General features: G+C 33.5%; 1 protein-coding gene across 4 annotated transcripts in view; it reads right to left on the bottom strand.

Annotated features, from left to right (window-relative positions):
- UHRF1BP1L (UHRF1 binding protein 1 like) overlaps positions 1-22,067 on the bottom strand; it is a 75,363-nt gene that overhangs the window by 19,829 nt on the left and 33,467 nt on the right. For 2 of the 4 annotated variants that reach the window (XM_045553156.1, XM_045553158.1), the window contains 9 exons: positions 16,717-16,906; positions 16,088-16,228; positions 14,666-14,836; positions 13,707-13,887; positions 10,954-11,037; positions 9,353-9,535; positions 8,195-8,313; positions 2,402-2,543; positions 260-453 (listed from right to left, as the gene is read on the bottom strand). In XM_045553156.1, the coding sequence (XP_045409112.1) occupies positions 260-453; positions 2,402-2,543; positions 8,195-8,313; positions 9,353-9,535; positions 10,954-11,037; positions 13,707-13,887; positions 14,666-14,836; positions 16,088-16,228; positions 16,717-16,906 (1,405 nt within the window). Of the gene's footprint in view, positions 1-259; positions 454-2,401; positions 2,544-8,194; positions 8,314-9,352; positions 9,536-10,953; positions 11,038-13,706; positions 13,888-14,665; positions 14,837-16,087; positions 16,229-16,716; positions 16,935-22,067 lie in introns of all 4 variants that reach the window. The other 2 variants (XM_045553157.1, XM_045553159.1) reach the window with 2 other exon arrangements.

Here is a 22,067-nt window from a genome sequence, read left to right as displayed (position 1 = left end):
ATCGTGAAAAAAATAAAAAATAAAAGGAAATTAGAGAAAGAAGGGGAAAAAGCTCTAAGAAATACACAAACCTTAACTCTTAAACCTTCTACAATTGAGAATCAAAATTAAGCGTGACATTTCAAAACTAAAATTAAGATTACAATGAAGTTGATTTATGTTTGAATACCCATCTTAAATCCTAGAGATTATAATGCTGTCAACTTTACTTCCTCCATAAAAATGGTTTTGTCGTCACAGCCACTTGTTTGTATGGTACCTTTAGCATTAAGCCGTCAACCCGAATATCAACATGCTCATCAGATTTTGAATTCTCATTCAACTTGTACACAGCCATGAATTGATTAAGACTCTGTTTTAAATCCAATAGAAATTGATTTAACCATAGAATGCTTCTTTCATCCACAGTAAACTGCAGTGCATTCAGCTGGCTATATAAGTTGGGAGATGGAACTGCAGAGAAAAAAATTTTTTTTAATTTTTAATTAAATAGATAGCTCTAAATCTTCCCTGAGAACAGAAAAAACATTTTTTAAAAGTTTTATTCTTTCTTAAGAAAAAAATTTTGAGATTTTATTTACAAAATTAAAGTGATACATGTAAATGACAGCAAACACATTTAGATAGACAAAAACATTTTTCAATGCTTTACTAACTGGAAAATATATAAATATTTTTATAAATATTTCAAAATATATATATGAATATTTTAAATATATAAATTAATCTAAAACTAACTGCATAAATAGGAAGTACTATTTGGATTTCTTTTCCTAAGATTACATTCACCAAGAAGAAAACTTCTAAAAACATCACCTTCCTGATGAACTATCACATCAAAATGGTCATCAATCACATATTTCTATAGGACTTTACTACCTGGATCTTAATCTAAATCCTTTCAAATGAAAGAGCTAAGTGTAAATGACCAATTCCTTATGAAAGTGATAAGCCAGGTAGATCCTTGAGAGGAGGAACCATACACAGTTTTATTCCCCACTTTAACCAAGACCTTAGAATAATGCTTGGTGAAAAGTAAAAACTCAAGTATCTCTTGAATAATATGATAAATACACTCTTTTTCATAGTTCTCACAAAGTAAATTAATATTTATAATTAGTACATCACTTCCTGAAATCCACACATATTTCTATCATAAAAGCCATTTACTTTTCACATCTTGGTGAAGATCTCTTATTCTAAAAATTCAGACACATTTACTTCTAACAAGGCCAAAAATATGCATATCTGGAACTTTTAGATTAAATTAACTTAAGAAAAATAAATCTAAGGTGTGGAATATCAGTAGAGAAATAACACGGTAGCAATGTTCTGAATATGGTTTTTTGCTTATGTTATTCATTTATTCATTCACTTTCCTTTAGCAAAGCATCACTGAATGTCAACTACACAAGTCTGTGTACTTATACTAAGCACAAAGAATAAAAAAAAAATAGGGAATGGTCCCTTTCCTTAAATTCATAGTTAATTACATAAGGCAGATAAGAAAACACAAAAATTATAATTCAAGTCTATCAGAAACATGCAATTGTGAAGTCTATCAGAAACATGCAATTGTGATACGGAGGAGCTTTTCTTTGGGAATAGAAAGGAAGTGGGGTGCTGAGGAGATCGCATAACACTCTGGAAGGAAAGGGAAGAGAATCTCAATGTGTGGATTGAATGATGATGGTGGCCGCAGAGAAAACTGGAGAGCAAATGGTGCCCTAAGCTAGAGCAGAGAAAGCAGATCTGGGACTGATAAAGGAACACAGAACACTAAGCAATAGAAAGCTCTAGATGCAGTTTCCAACCAGGTTCTATTTATGAAATAGATTACTACATAGCTATTAAAAATATTTAAAATGAGCTTGTAGAAACCTCAAGTATGCTCATATCATTAAAGGAAAGGGGCAGGATGTAAATCATATAGTAAAAGAATCACATTCATAACAGGACTAACGATACCATAATTATTGTTATGGACTAAATTATGCCCCCCCCCAAATGAACTGTGTTTTATAGCTAAAATATAAATAGAGCTTTACTAAAGGGGGGAAAAGTGACCTTGCTCTACAAATAACCTAACTTTCATTCATTCTTTTATTTAACAAACGGCAACTAAACACAAAAATGAGTTGAATCTCAGGGATAAAATGAATCATAAATACGATTCCTGCCAGCAAGGATGCCACAAGCTGGGGAGGGAAAAGGACAGATGAACAAACGATAACAATACATAAAATTGTTAGACTAAAGTTATGTACTACATGCAAGGATTATAAGAATAAAGAACAATGGAATTTTCTTTTTTCACATTTATAAAATTCAAAAACTCAGCAGGAAAAAACAACCCTTCCCAAAAATGGACAAATAATAACAAAATAGGAAACACTCTTACTTGGAAAATCCTTTCCATCTGGATAGTAATATTCTGTGAATTCTATATAGACAGCTGACATTTCTTGTGGCAGATACAGAGATTTTTTATTGCAGGAAATCATACTTTTGGGGGAAGAACGACATTGTTCTGCTGTAGAGACCTGAAAAAATAAGTTTATAGAAGTTACACTGAATAAAGCACTTTCCTAAGAATTTATGCAACTTCGGTATCATTTCAAATTCTTTTAAAACTAATTCCAATTAATTTGTTAATAGTTCCTTTCCAATGTAAACTTTATATTTATCTTCACATTAAATTTGTTTTAAATACCCACCAACTATTCAGAAAACTCTTTAACTTTTGGATCTTTATCAGTTACAAAATTAAGATTGCACAACATTCCTTGCAAAGTTAGTATTCTAAGCTTTAAGATAACAGATGGAAAAATAACAATAATGATATTCTTTCTCTTTGAAGTTGTGGATAAACTGAAAAAAAAAATCACTTTTTTTGAGACAGGATCTGGCTCTCTGGTCTAGCCTGGAATGCAGTGGTGCAATCATAGCTTTCACTGCACCCTTGAACTACTGGGTGAAAGAGATTTTCCTGCCTCAGCCTCCTGAGTAGCTGAGACTACAGGTGTGCACTGTCATGCCAAGCTGTTTATTTTTTGTAGAGATGAGGTCTAGCTATGTTGCCCAGGCTGGTCTTAAACTCCTGGCCTCAAGCAATTCTCCCACCTTGGGCTCCCAAAGTGCTGGGATTATAGGCATGAGCCACTACACCCTGCCCATGATAATGATATTGTAACAGATAATATAAATAAGTAAACAGCAGTCAAGACAAAGATCCATGTCCTTAAGTCCAGAATGCTTCCCCAGTATACTCATTATAATAACTCTTTATCACAATTTCACTACTATAAAAAATAATACAGCTATATTTAGAGTTTCAGTTTGGGATAACAAAAAAATTCTAGAGATGAATAACGGTATTGGATGCACAACAATGTGAATGTACTTAACACCAATAGACTGTATGTTTAAAAATGATTACAGTGGTACATTGTTATATTTTACCACAATAAAAAATAATATAACTATAAACACTTCCATCAAAGGATGATCTCTTAAATTATTTTTCCAAAAAGAGTATTAGCTTTAATTTTTTGATTACATTTTCACTCCTCCCTCAAAACCAGCATTGTTTTATAATTACATAAAAAAATGTATATGCAGATGTCCCCAAAGTTCTGCCAATGAGGTTTTATTGGTTGTATTCATTTATGTTAAGTTTAGTAGGCCCAGGGATGTACCCTTTTTCATTCATTCGACATGTATAGTTCTCATATGAAGTGGAATACTTTTTTAACAGTTTATGTTTTCTCCTCTTATATAAATTGCCTAATTAAACCTTTTGATTATTTGTACAGTTAGTTCCTACAGTATCTAATTAGAAAGACTTTCTCCACATATGTGGAAACAAATCCTTTTCAATTCAAAGTGTCAATTTATTTTCATAAATAACAGCTCATTGCTTTTTCCCTTTAATAGTTAAAAAGGTATTCAAACTGGGAAGAACATACTATTTTATTTTCTTCTAATTACCTGTATTCATTTTATTTATTTTTGGTGTATTTGGGGAGGGGGGTTTCTTTGCCATATTTGACTCTTAACCACTTGGGATTATAGGTGACTCCCTTACCTCATTTTCATATGAATTTATTTAAATCTTGAAACTTAAAGTCTGCTTTAAAAAGCTGCAGCATATGCAGTCATACACCACGTAACATTTCAGTCAATAACGGACCACTCATAAGCGAGTGGTCCCATAAGATTATAATGGAGCTTTTTACACAATAGTTACTGTACTGTTTCTATGTTTAGAAATGTTGAAATATACAAATACTTAAAATTGTGTTATAATTGCTACCTTATTCAGCCCAGTAACATGTTATACAAATTTGCAGGCTAGAGCAAGAGGCTATACCATATAGCCTAGGAGTGCAGTAGGCTATACCAACTAGATTTGTGTAAGCATACTCTATGATGTTCACACAATGACGAAATAATATACCCATCATTAAGCAATATATAACTATATATAGAACGTAATGAAAAATATAAAGGCACTATGAGAAAATCACTGTTAAATCAGCATCTCTCAAAATTGGCACCATTGACGTTTGGTCTCCCTTTTTTGTGGGGAGTTGACCAGCACATTGCAGGATGTTTAGCAGAATCACTGGCTTTTATTCACTAGATGTCAGCAGTACACCCCCCCAGTTGTGACAATCAAAACTGTCTGTAGCCATTGCCAAATGTCTCCGAATCAGAGTCAAATAAAAACTTTTGAGATTAAACTAAGTCTCAAAGCCATAGACCAGGGGTGGCCAACCTGCGGCCTTAAGGCCACATGTAGCTTTCTAGGTCCTTAACTGCATGCAGCCTTCTGACTGAATCCAAATTTTACAGAACAAATCCTTTTATTTTTATTAATATATTTTATTCATCTTTTATATTTTTATTTTTAAAATGAACATATTTAAAATACCTAAGAATAAGTTTCAACGAAATAATCCTCCCAGACTGACCAGAACAATTCGAACACTAGTAAGCCTTAAGGGCTAAACTGACAGCTGCTATGCTCATGATTGAGTTCTAACTTCTCCAGCCTGATTGGAGCCACTGCTGCATGAGGCTGGTTGGTGAGAGTTTATAGGGGTCAAGTATGCCAGTCTGTTACCAACTTTTGATAACAGTGTACTGTGTTTCTGTTTGAAGTGGAATTTATGAATAGCTGCACAACTTGACAGGATTTTTTAATTCTGTCTGCTTAACAGGCCATCATGTCAAAGAAAACCAAGAGAATGATGAAGGAAGAAAATGGATTTTTTAATGAGGATTGGGAATTGCAATATTATCTTGTTTTTGCTAAAGATAAGATGATCTGCTTGCGTTGTTATACTGCAATATCAACATTAAAGAAATGCAGTGCTCATCAGCATTATAACACTCATAAAGACCACAAATATTTTAAATTAGAGGAAAAGGCATGAAAGGTTGTACTGCAGAAATTAAAAAATGAAAAGCAAACGCAAAGACAAATCTTTCAAGCAACAGTAAGACCTGGAAATAATGCCACTGAAGCAACTTATAAAGTAGCTTACATACTTGGGGGGAAAAGGGAAGCCATTCAGTGATGTAGAAATTGTGAAAGAATGCATTGCCAAAGTTGTAGGATGCTTAGACCCCGATAACGTTTCAAAATACAAACAACTGCCTCTTTCAAGGACAACCATAATTATCGGCAGCATGAATTAGCCTTCAACTTAACAGAACTTCATGCAATACTTCAAAAGGAAAACATATATTATTCAATCGCTTTGGATGAATCAACTGATACTACTGACTTTGTGCAGATTTTATACTTCCTTGAGTCACAACAGAAGAATTTCCTTTTCTACATAGAGTTACTTGCTTTGGGCACTCATGCCAACAGAACACGGGGAATAGATATCTTCAACAACATTCAAGATAAATGTGAAGGTAGACTGAATTTAGTAAGTTTAGTGAGTGTATGTACAGACGGTGTACTTTCCATAACAGGAAAACATAAAAGTTTTATTGCACAGATAAAAAATATTATTAACAGATCCAGAGGTTCTCATTTCTTTTCATTGTGTCTTACATCAGCAAAATCTCTATGCTAAAGCTACCATTTTAAGTGACACTTTGCAACAAGATATAAGTACTGTTAACTATATTCAGGCAAATGCTACATGGCATCATCAGTTTCGTAACATGCTAAAGTTGAATGATGAGGTATTTGGTGTGGATTTGCTATATCATTCTAAAATGTGTTGGTTATCACAGGGACAGGTGTTAGCCAAAATTTTATCTCTGTGAGAACAGATAGTTAAATTTTATAAAAAATGGAATCAGCAAGGAGAATTATTGAAAGAAGATTTCTATAGGAATACAGCATTTCTGTGTGATATCATGTCAGATCAAAATGACTTGATTATTTCTTTGCAAGGTAAATCTAAATCTATATATGATAGTGTGGCAAAAAATTCAAGCATTTCAAAAAAAGCTATCTTTTTTCAAAACATGTCCTCTTCAAAAGGAAATTTTGGATGAACATTTTCTTCCCTGGTAAGCAAAGGTCATTGATGAACAGGAGGATATATGCAAATCATCTGAAGAATACACAGCTGTTATAGACCTATTAATTGGAGAATACAATGAAAGGTTTACTGACTTTGAGAATCATGACATCACACTCAAATTAGCATTTCAGCCTCACCTAGTTGATATCACCAAGGTACCTAAAGACTATTGATGGAACTGATTGAGCTCTCAGTAGATGACATTTTACAGTCATTGTCTGATGCTAAGAAAGATCCAGTTGAAATATGAAAAAATGCAGTAGAACACCCACACCTTCGGCAACATGCCTGAAAAATGTTTTCTTGCTTTCCAACCACTTATTGCTGCGAATCTATATTGTCCTACCTAACCCAAGTCAAGACACCCTTAAGGTCACAAATGACTGATACCCATCTAGAGGATCAACTGAAACTGCGGACCTCCATGATGCCACCAAATATGCAAATACTTTCCAACAAAAAGCAGATACAACGAAGTCATTAAAAAGTTAATTTTAAAATTAACAAATAATTTTCAATTTTTGAAATTATTAAGTACATAGTAGTTAGATTTTTAAAAAATAATATACATTTTAAAGTATATCTAATTGAAGTTTCTTAAATGTGGCCTTATTTGATTACAGCTAAACTAATTCCACCTTCCAACATGAAAAGGTTCTCCACTCCTACTATAGATTTATCAAAATAAACCAGGACAATTTATAAATGACACAAATCTGAAATCCTTATTTTTTAAAAAATAGGTCATATATTCTATTGTTGTTCTCAAGAATCGATATCAGATGATGTTAAATTATTACTGGCTGAATAAGATTATTAGTATAAATGGAACAGAGTTCTTAGCTATAAAATTATGTTCATAGTATAGCCAAAACTTGATAGTCCAGAAAAGCAAAAAAGGCATTTTAGTTTGTTCAGAGACCATTGTGTTATAAGGAATTTGGCCTCCCTTTATCCTTGCTCTTGGGAAGTAACCAGGAATTGGAATTTCCTATTCTTGGTGGGCCCCTGGGACCATAACTGATAGTTTATGCTAAAAAGATGACTCAGGGTGGGGCTGGCCACATGTGATAGTCTTAGTTGTGTTTTGGAGGTGGGGTCTTTGGCTTATCTGGTATCCGTTCATCCAGAAACTGAGTTCAACCACATGGGAAATACTTCAGGCACAGTGTTACATATCTATGTGTGATGTTACACGATGTCTTTGGGAGGCTAAGTAGTCCTGAGGAAAAGTTATACACTTGGAACCCTTCCAGACTCTGCCCTATGCATTTCTTCCTGTGGCTGGTTCTAATTTGTCTTCTTTCCCTATAATAAATATAATAGATTTCTGTGAGTGCTGTGAGTCTTTCCAGTGGTTATTGAACACGAAGGTAATTGTAGGAAACCCCTGAACTTGCCATTGATGTCAGAAGTCTTAGGCAGACTTAGCAGTATGAAGGACTGTGCCTTTAATTTCACAGATCGGCCAATTCTGGATAACCATATAAACAAAAATAAATAAACTGATAATTTCTATACTATTTAATTGGGGCATTTCATAAAAGTGGTCAACAATTTTTAAATAAAATGGGGGCATTAGTTATTAGAGTTGCTTATATGAGATACTAAAAGTGTTTAATTTTAAAAGTAACACATACCTGGTATATATTGAAATCTGCAAGTCTAACCACAAGCGAACTAGACATGAGCTTAGCCTTTGATTGCTGAGATAACACTGAAGGTGTTCTGGATGTCCCTTTCAGAGTGGAGTCCTGCTCTGCGGTAAACAAAAACTTCTTTCAATTTATTGCAAAATTATTTTTAACAGTAAAACAGCTACTAGAAATATTTATGAACACTAATTTCTCAAAGAAGATAATATTTGTGAGATACTTTATAAAGTGATACAGGCATAATAAATAAATCATAAATCTAAAAAAAAAATAAAAAACATAAAATGATACAGGATGTAAGTTACTGTGAAAGTAGAATAGTGGTTACTAGACGTCGCGCCGCACTCGCCTGCAAGGACGACGCAACAAACTGGAGTTCTTCCAACAGCAGTTTAATGAGGCATCTAGTCTAGTTACATGGCGAGAGACCCCGAACAGGAAGGACAGTTGGCTTATATACCATTGCAGGTAGTCGTGGCGGGAAGTGATTGGTAGAGGGCCCTGACAAGGCTCCCAGCAATGATTCTATTGGCTATGTGCTCACCCGTAATCAGAGACCGCTCCCAACAACTAGAGGCAGGGAAGAGCGGGGTAGGGGGACAGCCAAAGGTTGATGAATGGATACAAAGTACAGCTGGATAGGAGGAATAAGTTCAGGTATTCTGTAGCACTATATAGGATGACTATAATTGACAATAATTTTGTTGTATATTTCCAAATAGCTAGAAGATTAGATTTTGAATGTTCCAACCATAAAGAAATGATAAATGTTTGAGGTGATGATATGCTGATTATCCTAATTTGATCATTATAAATTATATACATATAAAAATATCATACTGCACCTCTTAAATATGCAGTTATGTCAATTAAAAATAATAATAAAAGGAAAAAATGAAAGGTCTACTGGCCATGTAAGAGTCTGAAAAATTCTACCTGGGTATTACTGTTTACATTAATTTTAAAAGTACTTTGGTTCATTAACCTGTGTTGGCCTGAATGAAGGGGGGAGGAGTTTTAAACTTTAATTAAAAATAATACTTAAAGAAAATATTATGATCACACGTACATATAGGCACACAGGCGCACACACACACATACTTAATATTGGGGAATGCCATAATGTTGTCATAGGTAAAATACCTGTTTGTGTGTGCTGGGGAGAGGCATGCGTTGGGGATTTAGGAGGTGAACCTACATTATGATCCTTCACAGCCTGTTTAAGCATTTCAACGTTGCACTCAAATTCATGCAACAACTCGTTGGCCCATCCATTTTTTGTTTTTGTTGCATCACTAAAATACATCCAATGATTACAACTATCTCCTGTGAAATGAATAACAGGTATTTCACTGAAAAATGCACAATTTTCATTTATTCTACTACAATAATTCTTCCAATGAGATTTAGTCATTTTCTCCAGGAAGTCTTTAATGTCTGAAAAATTTACAACCTTCACCTACTACTTGCTGCTCTGAAATATGAGTAAAACATTTAGAATAGAGAGAAACAGTGTCAAAAGTAAAGGATCTAGAAGAGTTTCCACCTAGAACCCATTTTCTGGGGAAAATCACTCAGTTTCAGTCCAAAGCCTCATGACTGGTCACACTTCACTGGATGCCCAATTACCTGGAAAACCTCCGCTGGACAGAATCCCAGAAAATATCATCAAAAAAATCCCTTCATCAAAATATTTTTTGTAAAGTGACTAACAAAAACCTGATCCAAAAAAAGATAAGATGACAATTATTAAAACATTTAAGAAACCAATAAAACTTCTTAGGATGAAAATCAGTCTTAAAGTATGTTTTGGGGAAAAAATACAAAATCAAAAGTATTAGGGTTTCTCTGTAAAAACTTAAAAAAATAATATGTACATAAAAGGGTTAGGAAAATAAAATACTTTATGATTGAAAGTTTTACCTCCCAAAATATGAACAGTTTCTAAAATTAAAAAAATCTAAGTATATGTAAGAAGCTTGTAAGTCAGGAAGACAGTATAAAACAAAGTCCTTCAAAAGAAAATCAAAGCAAATCATACAACCTTTAAATTCTGTCACTTACTAACACAGAAATGACAAACATTAGCAGGTATAAATGTATGAACAGAAAAACTTCACCATTGTTTAAAAGTCCTCGAAAACACATTATAGTTTGTTTGATTTTTCTTATTTGTATGAATTATAAAAACAAAAAAGCCACATACCACCCAAAAGGAAAAATGGCTATAAGGTGAGATCACTTAATTTGGCCATAAGTAATCATACATATTTTTATCTTTTTATGATGTGGGAGAAAAGAACGTACCAATAGTTGACTATTAAAAGCCTATGAAATCTGGAGTCCTACAACTCAACCTCACTGTTATCCTTTGCTTCATACCCTTTTTTGATTTTTATATATGTAAGTCTATCATTTACAAATTCAAAAAAATTAGTTAATAACTTGTTTTTTTCGCAACTAATAGCACAAATATGTCCTCTGTATACTGATTTTTTAAAGTTTTAAATTGGTTATTTAGAAAACTGTCCATTCCTAATTATAGTTTCTAATAATCTACAGAAACCTCAATAAAATATATGAATATATTCTATGGCAATTCTATTTCTTGGTAAAATACTGCCGTAAGAAAAATAACAAAGATCTCTTTTCTCCTCAACAAATTAAAGCAAAATAAGCAAAATAAATGGGTTATACAATTTTAAAGCAAGATTTCTATCTTTTAAAGAAATTGTTAGACATACCGGCTTTATGATAGGGATAATAATCTATAGTTAGCTGGGTAAAAGAGAGCTGCATAGCCCCTCCAGTAACACGTCTGTTTGACTCTGGGAAAAGAACAACAGAATTAAGAAAAAGAAATATTAAGCAAATTATCAGAAACATTACATTTACCATGAATAGTTTATACCATACTTGGAGTCCAAGTAGTCATAACTGCCTCTCTTTTATCACACAAAATAAAGATTTTAGGAAATGAAATTCAATCCAATAAGTATTTACTAAGCCCCTATCATTTGCAAGGTACTAGGAGAAAAAATTAGGATAAAAGAATAGCAGAATCCCTGCCCTTTTATTGCTTACAGATGATAAAAGCAGACCTTTTATATTTACAATCTCTAACATGTCAGGCATTGTTTCAATACTTTAGGGATACTTATTCATTTGATTATCATAATAATCCCATGAGATAGGGTTATTATTTTCCCCATTTTCTAGATAATGAAATGAAGCACAAAGAGGTTAAATAAATAGGCCAAGGTCATACAGCTAGTCAAGTGCAAAGCTCAGGTTTGAACCAAGGAAATGTTAACTACTACACTACATCCTGCCTCTTCTTGAAGAGGAAATTAAAAGTCTATTTGGTTAGCTAAGTTGCCCAAAGTCACATAGCTATAGTCTGATCAAAAGTAGATCACAAGTTTGTGTAACTCCAACATAAAAGTCAAATCTTAAAATAGCATGGGCAAATCAATTAGAATTATGAAAAATACAAAATAAAATATAGCTGTGTATACACTACCTATATTATTTTGTTAAGTCCAATTTATCTCAATTATTAATAGAATTTCTAGTACAGATCCACAATCCCTTATGCAAAATATCTGGAGCCAAATGTTTCAGAATTTTTCAGATTTTACGAAAATAATATGGTACACACAGGGCATATCATACAATACTTCTAGCAGGTCCTGAGGCAGCACTAAGTAATAAAAAATAGTAATTCTGCAGCAAAACTTTATACTAAGTGGATAAAATAAAGATTAAAAAATGTGTTGGTTTGGGTCGGGTTTTGCCACCAAATGAGTTTGAAGTAACATTTCAGAACCTTTTGGATTTCAAAATAGTAGAGGATTGATTACAGACCTGTACTATGATGGAGATATTTTGGTGGAAGGGTTTCCCCCTTAAATTCATTCAGCTTATTCTATGAGGGAATAATAGTGAGCAATATCAGCGTTTAGAAAATATCTTCTCCATTCTCATGTTTATTATTTAACACATTGACTGCCACACTAGAAAAAAAAATTTTTTTCCTTGGGGCTGCGGTGTTGTGTTACAAAAATAGAATAAAAACTTTGAAAACAAAATGATCCTTCCTAATTTAATGAAAACTTTATTTTGTATTGCTTTCTGTGCATGAGTAATATGCAATTAAATTGTCAATATTAATGGCAACAATAAGAATCCCAACAGTAAGATTTTCATGAACCAACTGCAGGGTTTTGCCCAGGGAGCCACTCATCATGTAGCACGGCAGCACTGAGTTGCCTGAGCACCATGCAGCTCCCAAGGTAAAGAGACATGTGAGTTACATATGTTTTACAAGGCCCCAGGCTCAAAACTAGTGAGTTAAATACAATTCACGTGGCAGTTAATGTATTCATCCTGACTACTTCATTTTGTTACTTTAGTTTGTTATAACTTTTTTTGGATTTTCCTTTCAAATCACTGAAGTATAAGATGCCAACTCTAAGCCAAATGATACAAAGGTGGTCAAAGGAAAGGACAACAAATCCCTTTTACAACCCCAAATTTTCCTCACCTTTGTCCCTCTACCCTTTTAGGCAGCCACCTCATCTAATAAAGATAGGGTAACTTCTACTACTAAGTATCCAGGGTCTCAATATTCGCTTTCTCAGCTTTAAAAATTCAAAGCAACAATTTTCATAGATATTGATTCTGATTTAGGTCAGAGGTGCACAGGTCAGATAACTATTTTTGAAAGATCTTCAGCTTGATTCTAATGCTCAAAGTTTGAGAACCATTGTCCTTGAGGTAGGCCTACCTGCTAAACCACCCCAACTCTATATATGTGGACCAGAGATAGTCCTCCAGCTGAGAAAAAGAAATATCCAGCACCTAGATTTTCAAAGTGACCAAGAGTGCTTACCCTGCTATGTTTACTAAATAAGGATAAATAAGAGGAACAAACGCTAAAAGAAAAAAAAAACTGCCATCTAGAATTTAGCTTCCTAACCAAATTTTGGGAGGAGGTGAGAGGGAGACACAAAATATGTTAAACAGTCACACAGTTGCATTTACACACACGATCCATAAATTAGAGGCATGTACGATTAGAGGTATGAATATAGTGCTGAAAACACATGTGCAAATAATTATAAATGAAGTATGGACTATAATTTATGGGCAATTTCAAAATTATGCAAAAGTTAATTTAAAGGGAAGTCTAATATTTCATCATCCTCCAAGAAGAGTGTTATCTATTCACTCTGATTTTTTTGAAAACCCATTTCATTGCTAGCATTGATAACTAACAATTAATTCAGCTTCAGTACTAACTGCTAAAGCAAAAGAAAATTTCATGTCAATATATAATGCTTCAAATTATTCCTTTCATCAATATATCCATGAATAAAATTATGACTAATTATCTTATAGTACATACTACATAAGAGATATAATTTTTAAAAACCCAGTTTTATAGTTAATTCTAGAAAAACTAAAACAGTTTGAAATACGCAAATTTTATTACCTTTTTCTTTAGCATGAATGTCATCACATATGTGTAGATCTAGATGAGAAATCACTAAATGATGGGAAGTTTCTTTAACATCAAAGTCATTGAATAGTTTCACAATTGCATCATTTAGGTCAGGAGCATTTGAAGTCTGTGGTGTCTTCACTTGCTGGGTGGATGGGACTACTGTAGAGCTCTAAAAAGATTCAAAACTGCCTTATCATTGAGAAATTAAATATCTGAAATTCACACAAGAAAGCCTAAATATCTGCAGTAAGAAAATATTCAGTATGAAAATATTTTCAGAAATAATAAGCACAATACATTTTCTTTTTCATCAATAACTCAGTTCCCCTAAAATATTTTCTGAATTCCATAAGAAAAAAAATAAAACTTAAAAACTGGAGAATTATACACAATTTGACTATGAACCCAATGTCTCAGTAAATATCTGAATAGTTATTTTAACATATTTATAGCACTTGTTTTAGAAAATATGATTGTTAAAGGCAGGTTATTTGAATATTATTAGTTCTACATATTAAAAAGATAACAAATATGAGCCCTGTATATATTGTTACATATCCTACAGGAGTGAATCACTTCTATGTAAAAGTCTTTGTGATATGATTTAGTACTCTAAGTGCTTTGGTGCTCTCTCCTAAGAAAGGTGGTGTCTCCTTTGAAGTTGACTATCTAAAGAGGTATAACATCAAATACTTTTATGTCATCATTAATTCTAGTGCCTACTACAGAGCTCTAAACAAAACAAGCATTATACAGATACTAACACATTTAATATGTTTTCATCTAGATACCACGTATATAAAATTACATAGAAAATACCTAGATAAGATTCTTAGAATAACGTCTCACAATCTATTTCACTTAAAGGAAATACCAACTAAATCGTTCTTATGTTTAGACTATTTACTTGTAATGTAAATCTTTGTCCTATAAACTTTATAGCATACCTGTGTAGGTTCAGGAGCCATACTCTTCCTTTGTTCTGTTGATTTTTCTATAGCTTCACTAAGAGATTTTGCATATTGTACCATAGCCTTTAATTGGGAATCCGTTAAAACCCATAATAAGTCATCCAATGTTAGAACTAACTTTGTTGCTATGACGTTGCAGTCCTTTAACTGTTGGAAAAAGTGATTTATAAAATTAAAATAAGAAATAAAAATTATAATACATTTGTTTTAAAAAAAAGCTTGAAAAGTGTTTGAATGGAATCAAATATGTATTCTTCCTTCATTCAAAAAATATTTATTGAGTTACTATAAAAGAAATATCTCCTTGTGCTAGATACAGTGGTAACAAAAGACTGACAAATCCCTGTACCTTAACAAGTTATTATATATGGCACTTACATAACTTAATTTTGCATTGATAGCTGATAATTCATATAATTACTGATATTAATTCAACTAATTCTAGTAGAGAAAGGGGCATTAAAATTAAAAATTAAAATACTGTTTTATCCACATTTCATATTTCAGAATATCTGTTAAGCACTATACTCTGAAAAAACACATTTTCAATTTTCCTTAGTATAGTTATTCATGCCTAGTGATAAAGAACATTGTTGAGGCTGGGCATGGTGGCTCACACCTATAATACTAGCACTCTGGGAGGCCAAGGCAGGAGGATTGCTTGAAGTCAGGAGTTCTAGACCAACCTAAGCAAGAGCAAGACCCCATTTCTACCAAAAATAGAAAAATTAGTCAGGCATGGTGGCACATGCCTGAAGTCCCAGCTACTTGGGAGCCTGAGGCAGGAGGATCATTTGAGCCCAGGAGTTTGAGGTTGCAGTGAGTGCACCACTGCACTCTACCCAAGGCAACAAAATGAGACTCTATCTCAAAAGAAAAAAAAAAGAATTGTTGAAACTAATTGAGCCATGGTTAAAAAAAAGTGAGCATTTCAGGAACCATAATGGACTCTCAACTTTTGGTATCCTTAAGTAACTACCTTTCCTTATTTATCTAAGTTACCAGTCATATCTTATAATTTATTAAAGCTAATAGTTTTGCTACTGATAAATGAAAGCTTTGCTCCTTACTCCTGAGCAATATTCCATAGGAGAAATGAAATTATAAAATATCAAGCATTCAAAAAATATTTGGCAATTGAGAGAGAAATCTATTCAACTTATCAAAAATAAAAATCTGTGAAAATCTAGATATTAAATCTAAAAGCCTGAGGAATGTTATGATTACAATAAATTTCTACAAATATTGTTTCAGGAACCTTATCTCTCTTTATTTCGCATTGCTTTAAATATGCTACTGATAATATGTGAACATTTTACCTAAAAAATTATTTTAAATTTCCTATAGTTAATTCCAATAATTAACATGTGAATCAAAAAGGTGATCCTGTTGACTTACTCTTCTTTTCAATGTGACTCTGATTTTGGATTGGTTGGTTATTAATCGAACAGGAGCACACATAAATTCAAGATGTGAACTTTGGGTAGCATCTGCCTCTATTCGTATCATCTGCCAATTTATTTCCTTAAATGTCAAAACCTAAGGAGAACACAGAGATTAGCTTCTCTTACTCATGCAAAATAGAATAAGAAATATGTAGATCTGTAAAAACAAACCAAATGTATCTTCTCAATTTTCATATGACATTTGAGATATATTCATCATCCTTTTCTTTAAAATTGTATACTTCCATCAAATAAAACATCTTTATAATCATATCACTTGTAAAGCTGTTAATATTTAATTCTAAACAATTTAACTAAAATAAAGTATAAAGAACATTTGAACCATGTGATCAGGAAGCATTTAAATATCATAGTTTTATAAATTTAAAAATTTAATCCTGAGTGGCTGGGAAGTTAAATGATTAAGAGTAATAAAGAGAAAAGGATAGTTAAAAGGCAAGAAGCATACATCTGGCAGTAAGCATGAATCTGGGCAACAATAAGACATGATGGTTGTAAGTGTCCTCTTTTATTTATCACCAACTAAAACAATTTTTTGAAAAAGAAAAAAAAAGTCTTTACCTCTCCTCTCTGTGGATCTTGAATACGAGTGAATCTTAAATCTCCATGTTCCCAGTTTGCATTTACACTATAGATCCGTAGCTGAGAAAGTTCAAATGATGCATTGAAGGCTTTTGCTCCAATTCTAATGACAATGGAATTTACAGAAACAGTAATTCCCTCAACTACTTTTTCAGCAAAGCCGTATTCACTGGAAAAACAAAATAAAATATAACACACTAAACCAAAAAAATCATTTAATAGAATTTATCTGGTGATATTTTCACACAAGTACACATATAAACAACCACAATATTACATTATTCATTTTTATTAAAAAAGATAAATTTTTTTGCTAAAACAAAAATCTAGTCAGGTTAGACATAAGTTACAAAAAATGCTCTTCTCAAAATGTAAAATAGTTTATAAAATTGGAAGTTACTCTCTATTTTATTAAAATCAATATCTATAGCTGATTACTCTCAAAAAGCATTAGTCCAGATAACTGACATCTATAAAGTAAATAAGAGAGCTAAATTCTCAACACAAACAAGACTATGGAGTCTAACTGGAATATAACCTCATAATTTAGGAATAAAGTCAGAAAAAATTTATATTCTATAATTCAATTTAACAAATGTTTAGTGATCTACTACCATGTGAATGATGCCGGGACATGAAACTAAAATTTAGTTGTAGCATCACAATATAACATGAGTCAGTCCATAATTAACTGCTTTAAAAAAGGAACAACAGTACACCTGGTAGAGGAATAGATTGCTTATCTTGGGAAAAATAAATCTAGGAAAGATGAATGAAAAAAGCATGAACAAAGACAGAGAGGTAGGAAAGGAAAGGTCACATTTTGAGAATAAGCAGTACAGTATAACTAGAATACAGAATTATCAATATGTTTTGGCAGAAGGGGTGTTGAAAGTTTACCCAACTGACAGATTATATCAATTATCATCAATATGCTCATTACACCTAAATTTATGTCTCCATCCAGATCTTTTTACTGGAACTTCAGATTGTAACATGCAAATGCTCCCCAGATATCTCCACCTGGCTGCCTCTCACCCATGTCAACTTTGTGGAAGATCAGTTGGTTGTAGGTATGCAGCTTTTTATTTCTGGGTTCTCCATTCTGTTCCATTGGTCTATGTGTCTATTTTTATGCCAGTACCATATATAACCAGTACCATTTATAACCAGTACCAGCTGTTTTGGTTATTATAGCCTTGTAATATAATTAATTTTAAGTCAGATACCTCCAGATTTGTTTGTTTTGCTTAAGATTGCTTTGGCTATTCAGGCTCTGTTTTGGGTTCCAAATGAAACTTAGGATTATTTTTTCTAGATCTATGAAACATGACATTGGTACTTTGATGGGTATTGCGTTGAATCTGTAAATCACTTTGGGCAGTATGGACATATTAACAATGTTGATTCTTCCAATCCATGAGCATGGGATGGTTTCCATTTGTTTGTATCATCTACAATTTCCTTCATCAGTGTTTTGTAGTTCTTGTAGAGATTTCACCTCCTTGTTTAAATGTATTCCTAGGTATATAATTTTTTTTGTAGCTATTGTAAATGGGATTGAGTTCTTGATTTGGTTCTCAGCTTGGCTGTTATTAATGTATAGAAATGCTACTGATTTTTGCATGTTGATTTTGTATACTGAAACTTTACTGAAGTCATTTATCAAATCTAGGAGGCTTTTGGAGGAGCTTAGAGTTTTCTAGGTATAAGATCATATCATCAGCAAACAGATAATTTGCACTCTTATTTTCCAATTTGGATGCCTTTCTCTTATCTGATTGCTGTAGCAGGGAAAAGTACACTCTCTGTTCAGTAAATGGTGCTGAGAAAATTAGATAGCCATATGCAAAAGAATGAAATTAGAATGAAATTTCTCACCATATGCAAAAATTAAATCAAAATAGATTAAAGACTTAAATGTAAGACCTGAAAACATAAAAATCCCAGAAGAAAACCTAGGGAAGAAATTGCCCTAGGCAAATAAGACCTCAAAAGCCAATGCAACAAAACCAAAAACAAATGGGACTTAAATAAACCAAAAAAGCTTCTGCACAGCAAAAGAAATAATCAACAAACAGACAACCTACAGAGTGGGGAAAATATTTATAAACTATACATCGACAAAGGACTAATACCCAGAATTTATTATACAAGGAACTCAGATAACAGGAAAAATATATATATGATCCCATCAAAAAAGAGCAAAGGACATGAACAGACATTTTGCAAAAGAAGACATACAAGTGGCTAACACATGAAAAAATGCTCACTAATCATGAGATAAACGCCAATGAAAACCATGAGATGCCATTTTATACCTGTCAGACTTAATTATTAAAAAGTCAAAAAAAAAAAAAAACCATGTTGGCAAGGATACAGAGAAAGGGAATGCTTATACACACACTGTTGGTGGGAAGGTAAATTAGTACAACCTCTATGGAAAACAGCATGGAGATTTCTCAATGAACTAAAAGTGATCTAACATTCATTCCTGCAATCCCACTGCTGAGTATCTACCCAAAGGAAAACAAATCATTATATAAAAATGACACCTGCACTAGTATGTTTATTGCAGCAGCATTCACAATAGCAAAGTCATGGAATCAAACTGTGTGTCCATCAATGGATGACTGGATAAAGAAAATGGGGTACATATACACTACTGAGCCACAAAAAAGAATGAAATAATGTGTTTTGCAGCAACTTGGTTTTTTTTTTTTCTTTTTTTTTTTGAGACAGAGTCTCGCTTTGTTGCCCAGGCTAGAGTGAGTGCCGTGGCGTCAGCCTAGCTCACAGCAACCTCAAACTCCTGGGCTTAAGCAATCCTCTTGCCTCAGCCTCCCAAGTAGCTGGGACTACAGGCATGTGCCACCGTGCGCGGCTAATTTTTTCTATATATATTTTTAGTTGTCCAGATAATTTTTTTTTTTAATTTCTATTTTTAGTAGAGACAGGGTCTCGCTCAGGCTGGCCTCAAACTCCTGACGTCGTGCGATCCACCCGCCTCAGCCTCCCAGAGTGCTAGGATTACAGGCGTGAGCCACCGAGCCCAGCTGCAGCAACTTGGATGGAACTGGAGGCCATTATCCTAAGAGAAGTAACTCAGAAAGTCAAATACTACATGTTCTCACATATAAGTGGGAGCTCAGGTATGGGTACACATGGAAATAGAGTGGAATAACTTTCTAAGCCTGAGGTGACTCTGCTTTTACATGAGGTAATACTTTGTAGGTTATACGTAGATTACATGAAATAATATATATGAACTAATAGACCATTTCTTAACCCATGATAAACACTTTATAAAACATAACTATCTATCTCTCTATATATACACACATATAGTATTCATTTATTTATTTTGAGACAGGGTCTTGCTTTGTTGCCCAAGCTGGAGTGCAGTAGTATGATCCTATATACCTTACTGCAATCCCAAATTCCTGTGCTCAAGCAATCCTCCTCCTTCAGCCTCAGACTGCAGGTGTGCAGCACTATACTTGGCTAATTTTTTTATTTTTAGAAACAGCAACTCACTATGTTGCTCAGGCTGCTCTTGAACTCCTGGCCTCAAGCATTCCTCCTGCCTTGGCCTCCCAAAGTGTTGGGATTATAGGAGTAAGCCACTGTGCTGGCCCTATATACATATTATCATTAATAGCAATACAGTCATGCATTGCTTAACTACAGAGATATGTTCTGAAAATGTGTCATTAGGTGATTTTGTCATGGTGGGAATATCATAGAGTGTACTTACATAAACCTAGATGGAACAGCCTAATACATACCTACACTATATGGTATAACCTGTTGCTCTTAGGCTACAAACCTATACAGCATGGTACCATACTGAACACTGTAGACCACTGTAACACAATGTTAAGTGTGTATCTATACATATCTAAACATAGAAAAGGTAAAATAAAAATGGTATTATAAACTTATGGGACCACTATCATAATGTGCATTCCATCATTCACTGAAGCATTGTTATGCAGTACCTGACTGTATATCATTATTAATAAACTCCTGAAAGTCTCTGAGCCTCAGTTTCCTCATTTGTAAAATGTAAATAATACCTGCCTCAAAAGGCTGCTGTGGTCCTTATGTGAAATGGTGTATATGTAATAATTTACATACTCCTTCGCTTCCCTAAGGTAATTTTGTTATAAAACAAAATGGTCAACTACTCTGAGTTTAGAAAATTGAGAATTAAAGACGAAGAACTCATCAGCATCTTAGAGAGGAGCTGCTTTGATACTAAAGATAAATAGTGGTCATTCAAGATAGAAATAGTCCTAGAATAATTGTGTGGGAATACCCTTTGGAATATCCAACCCCATCTCTAATTCTATATAAACTACAAAATGTTACAATCCATATTTAAGGATCTACCACTTGAATGGTGAAGCCTGAATCAATGAACAAAGTCTACATTTTTTAGATTATGTTGTCCACTTTCTAGGTGAAATTCCCATTTACAAATACAGTTGGCCTTCTGTATCTATGGGTTCTGCATCAGTGATTTAACCAAACTCTGACTGAAAATATTCAGGGGGGGGAACCCACAAAGTTTCAAAACGCAAAACTTGATTTAGCAGTGCCTCAAGTGCTACGTTGAATGATGTGAAATAAAGTGATGTGTAGGCTTTGTATTAGGTATTATAAGTAATACAGAGCTGATTTAAAGTATACGGGAGGATGTGCATAGGTTATATGCAAACACTGTATCATTTTATTAAAGGGACTTGAGCTTCCATGAATTTTGGTATCCATGGGGGGGTTCTGAAAACCAACCCCCTACACATACCAAGAGATGACTTACTGTCTCTTCTGAGTCTGACTAATCTTCACATAGAGAATGCCTGTTCTTCTGCTTCCATTTTCAGCTGCTGCTCTGCTTGTGATTTATCATTACTATTTAATAGCAAGGATAGCAAAGTGAACATACAAGCTAAAAGTCTTATCTGATATTTTTGCAATATATATATATATATATATATAATGAAAACTATAAAATGTTTGATGGGAGAGGGGACTGAAATAGAAGCTGTTAAGGATTTTATTTTATTTTTTTTATTTCAGCTTATTATGGGGGTACAAAAGCTCAGGTTATATATATTACCCATGTCCCACCCATCCCCCCGAGTCAGAGCTTCAAGCGTGTCCATTCCCCAGACAGTACGCCTGGCACTCACCAAGTAATCATACCTCCATCTCCTCCCCCCACCCCCTACCTCCCCGAGTCAGCACCTTCAAGCATGACCATTCCCCAGACGGTGTGCAATGCACTCATCATGTAGGCATACACCCATCCCCCCCCCCCCGCT

Source organism: Lemur catta, chromosome 6 (genome assembly GCF_020740605.2).
Source record: "Lemur catta isolate mLemCat1 chromosome 6, mLemCat1.pri, whole genome shotgun sequence".
Lineage (NCBI taxonomy): Eukaryota > Metazoa > Chordata > Mammalia > Primates > Lemuridae > Lemur > Lemur catta.
This window is presented reverse-complemented; position numbering and strand designations above follow the sequence as displayed.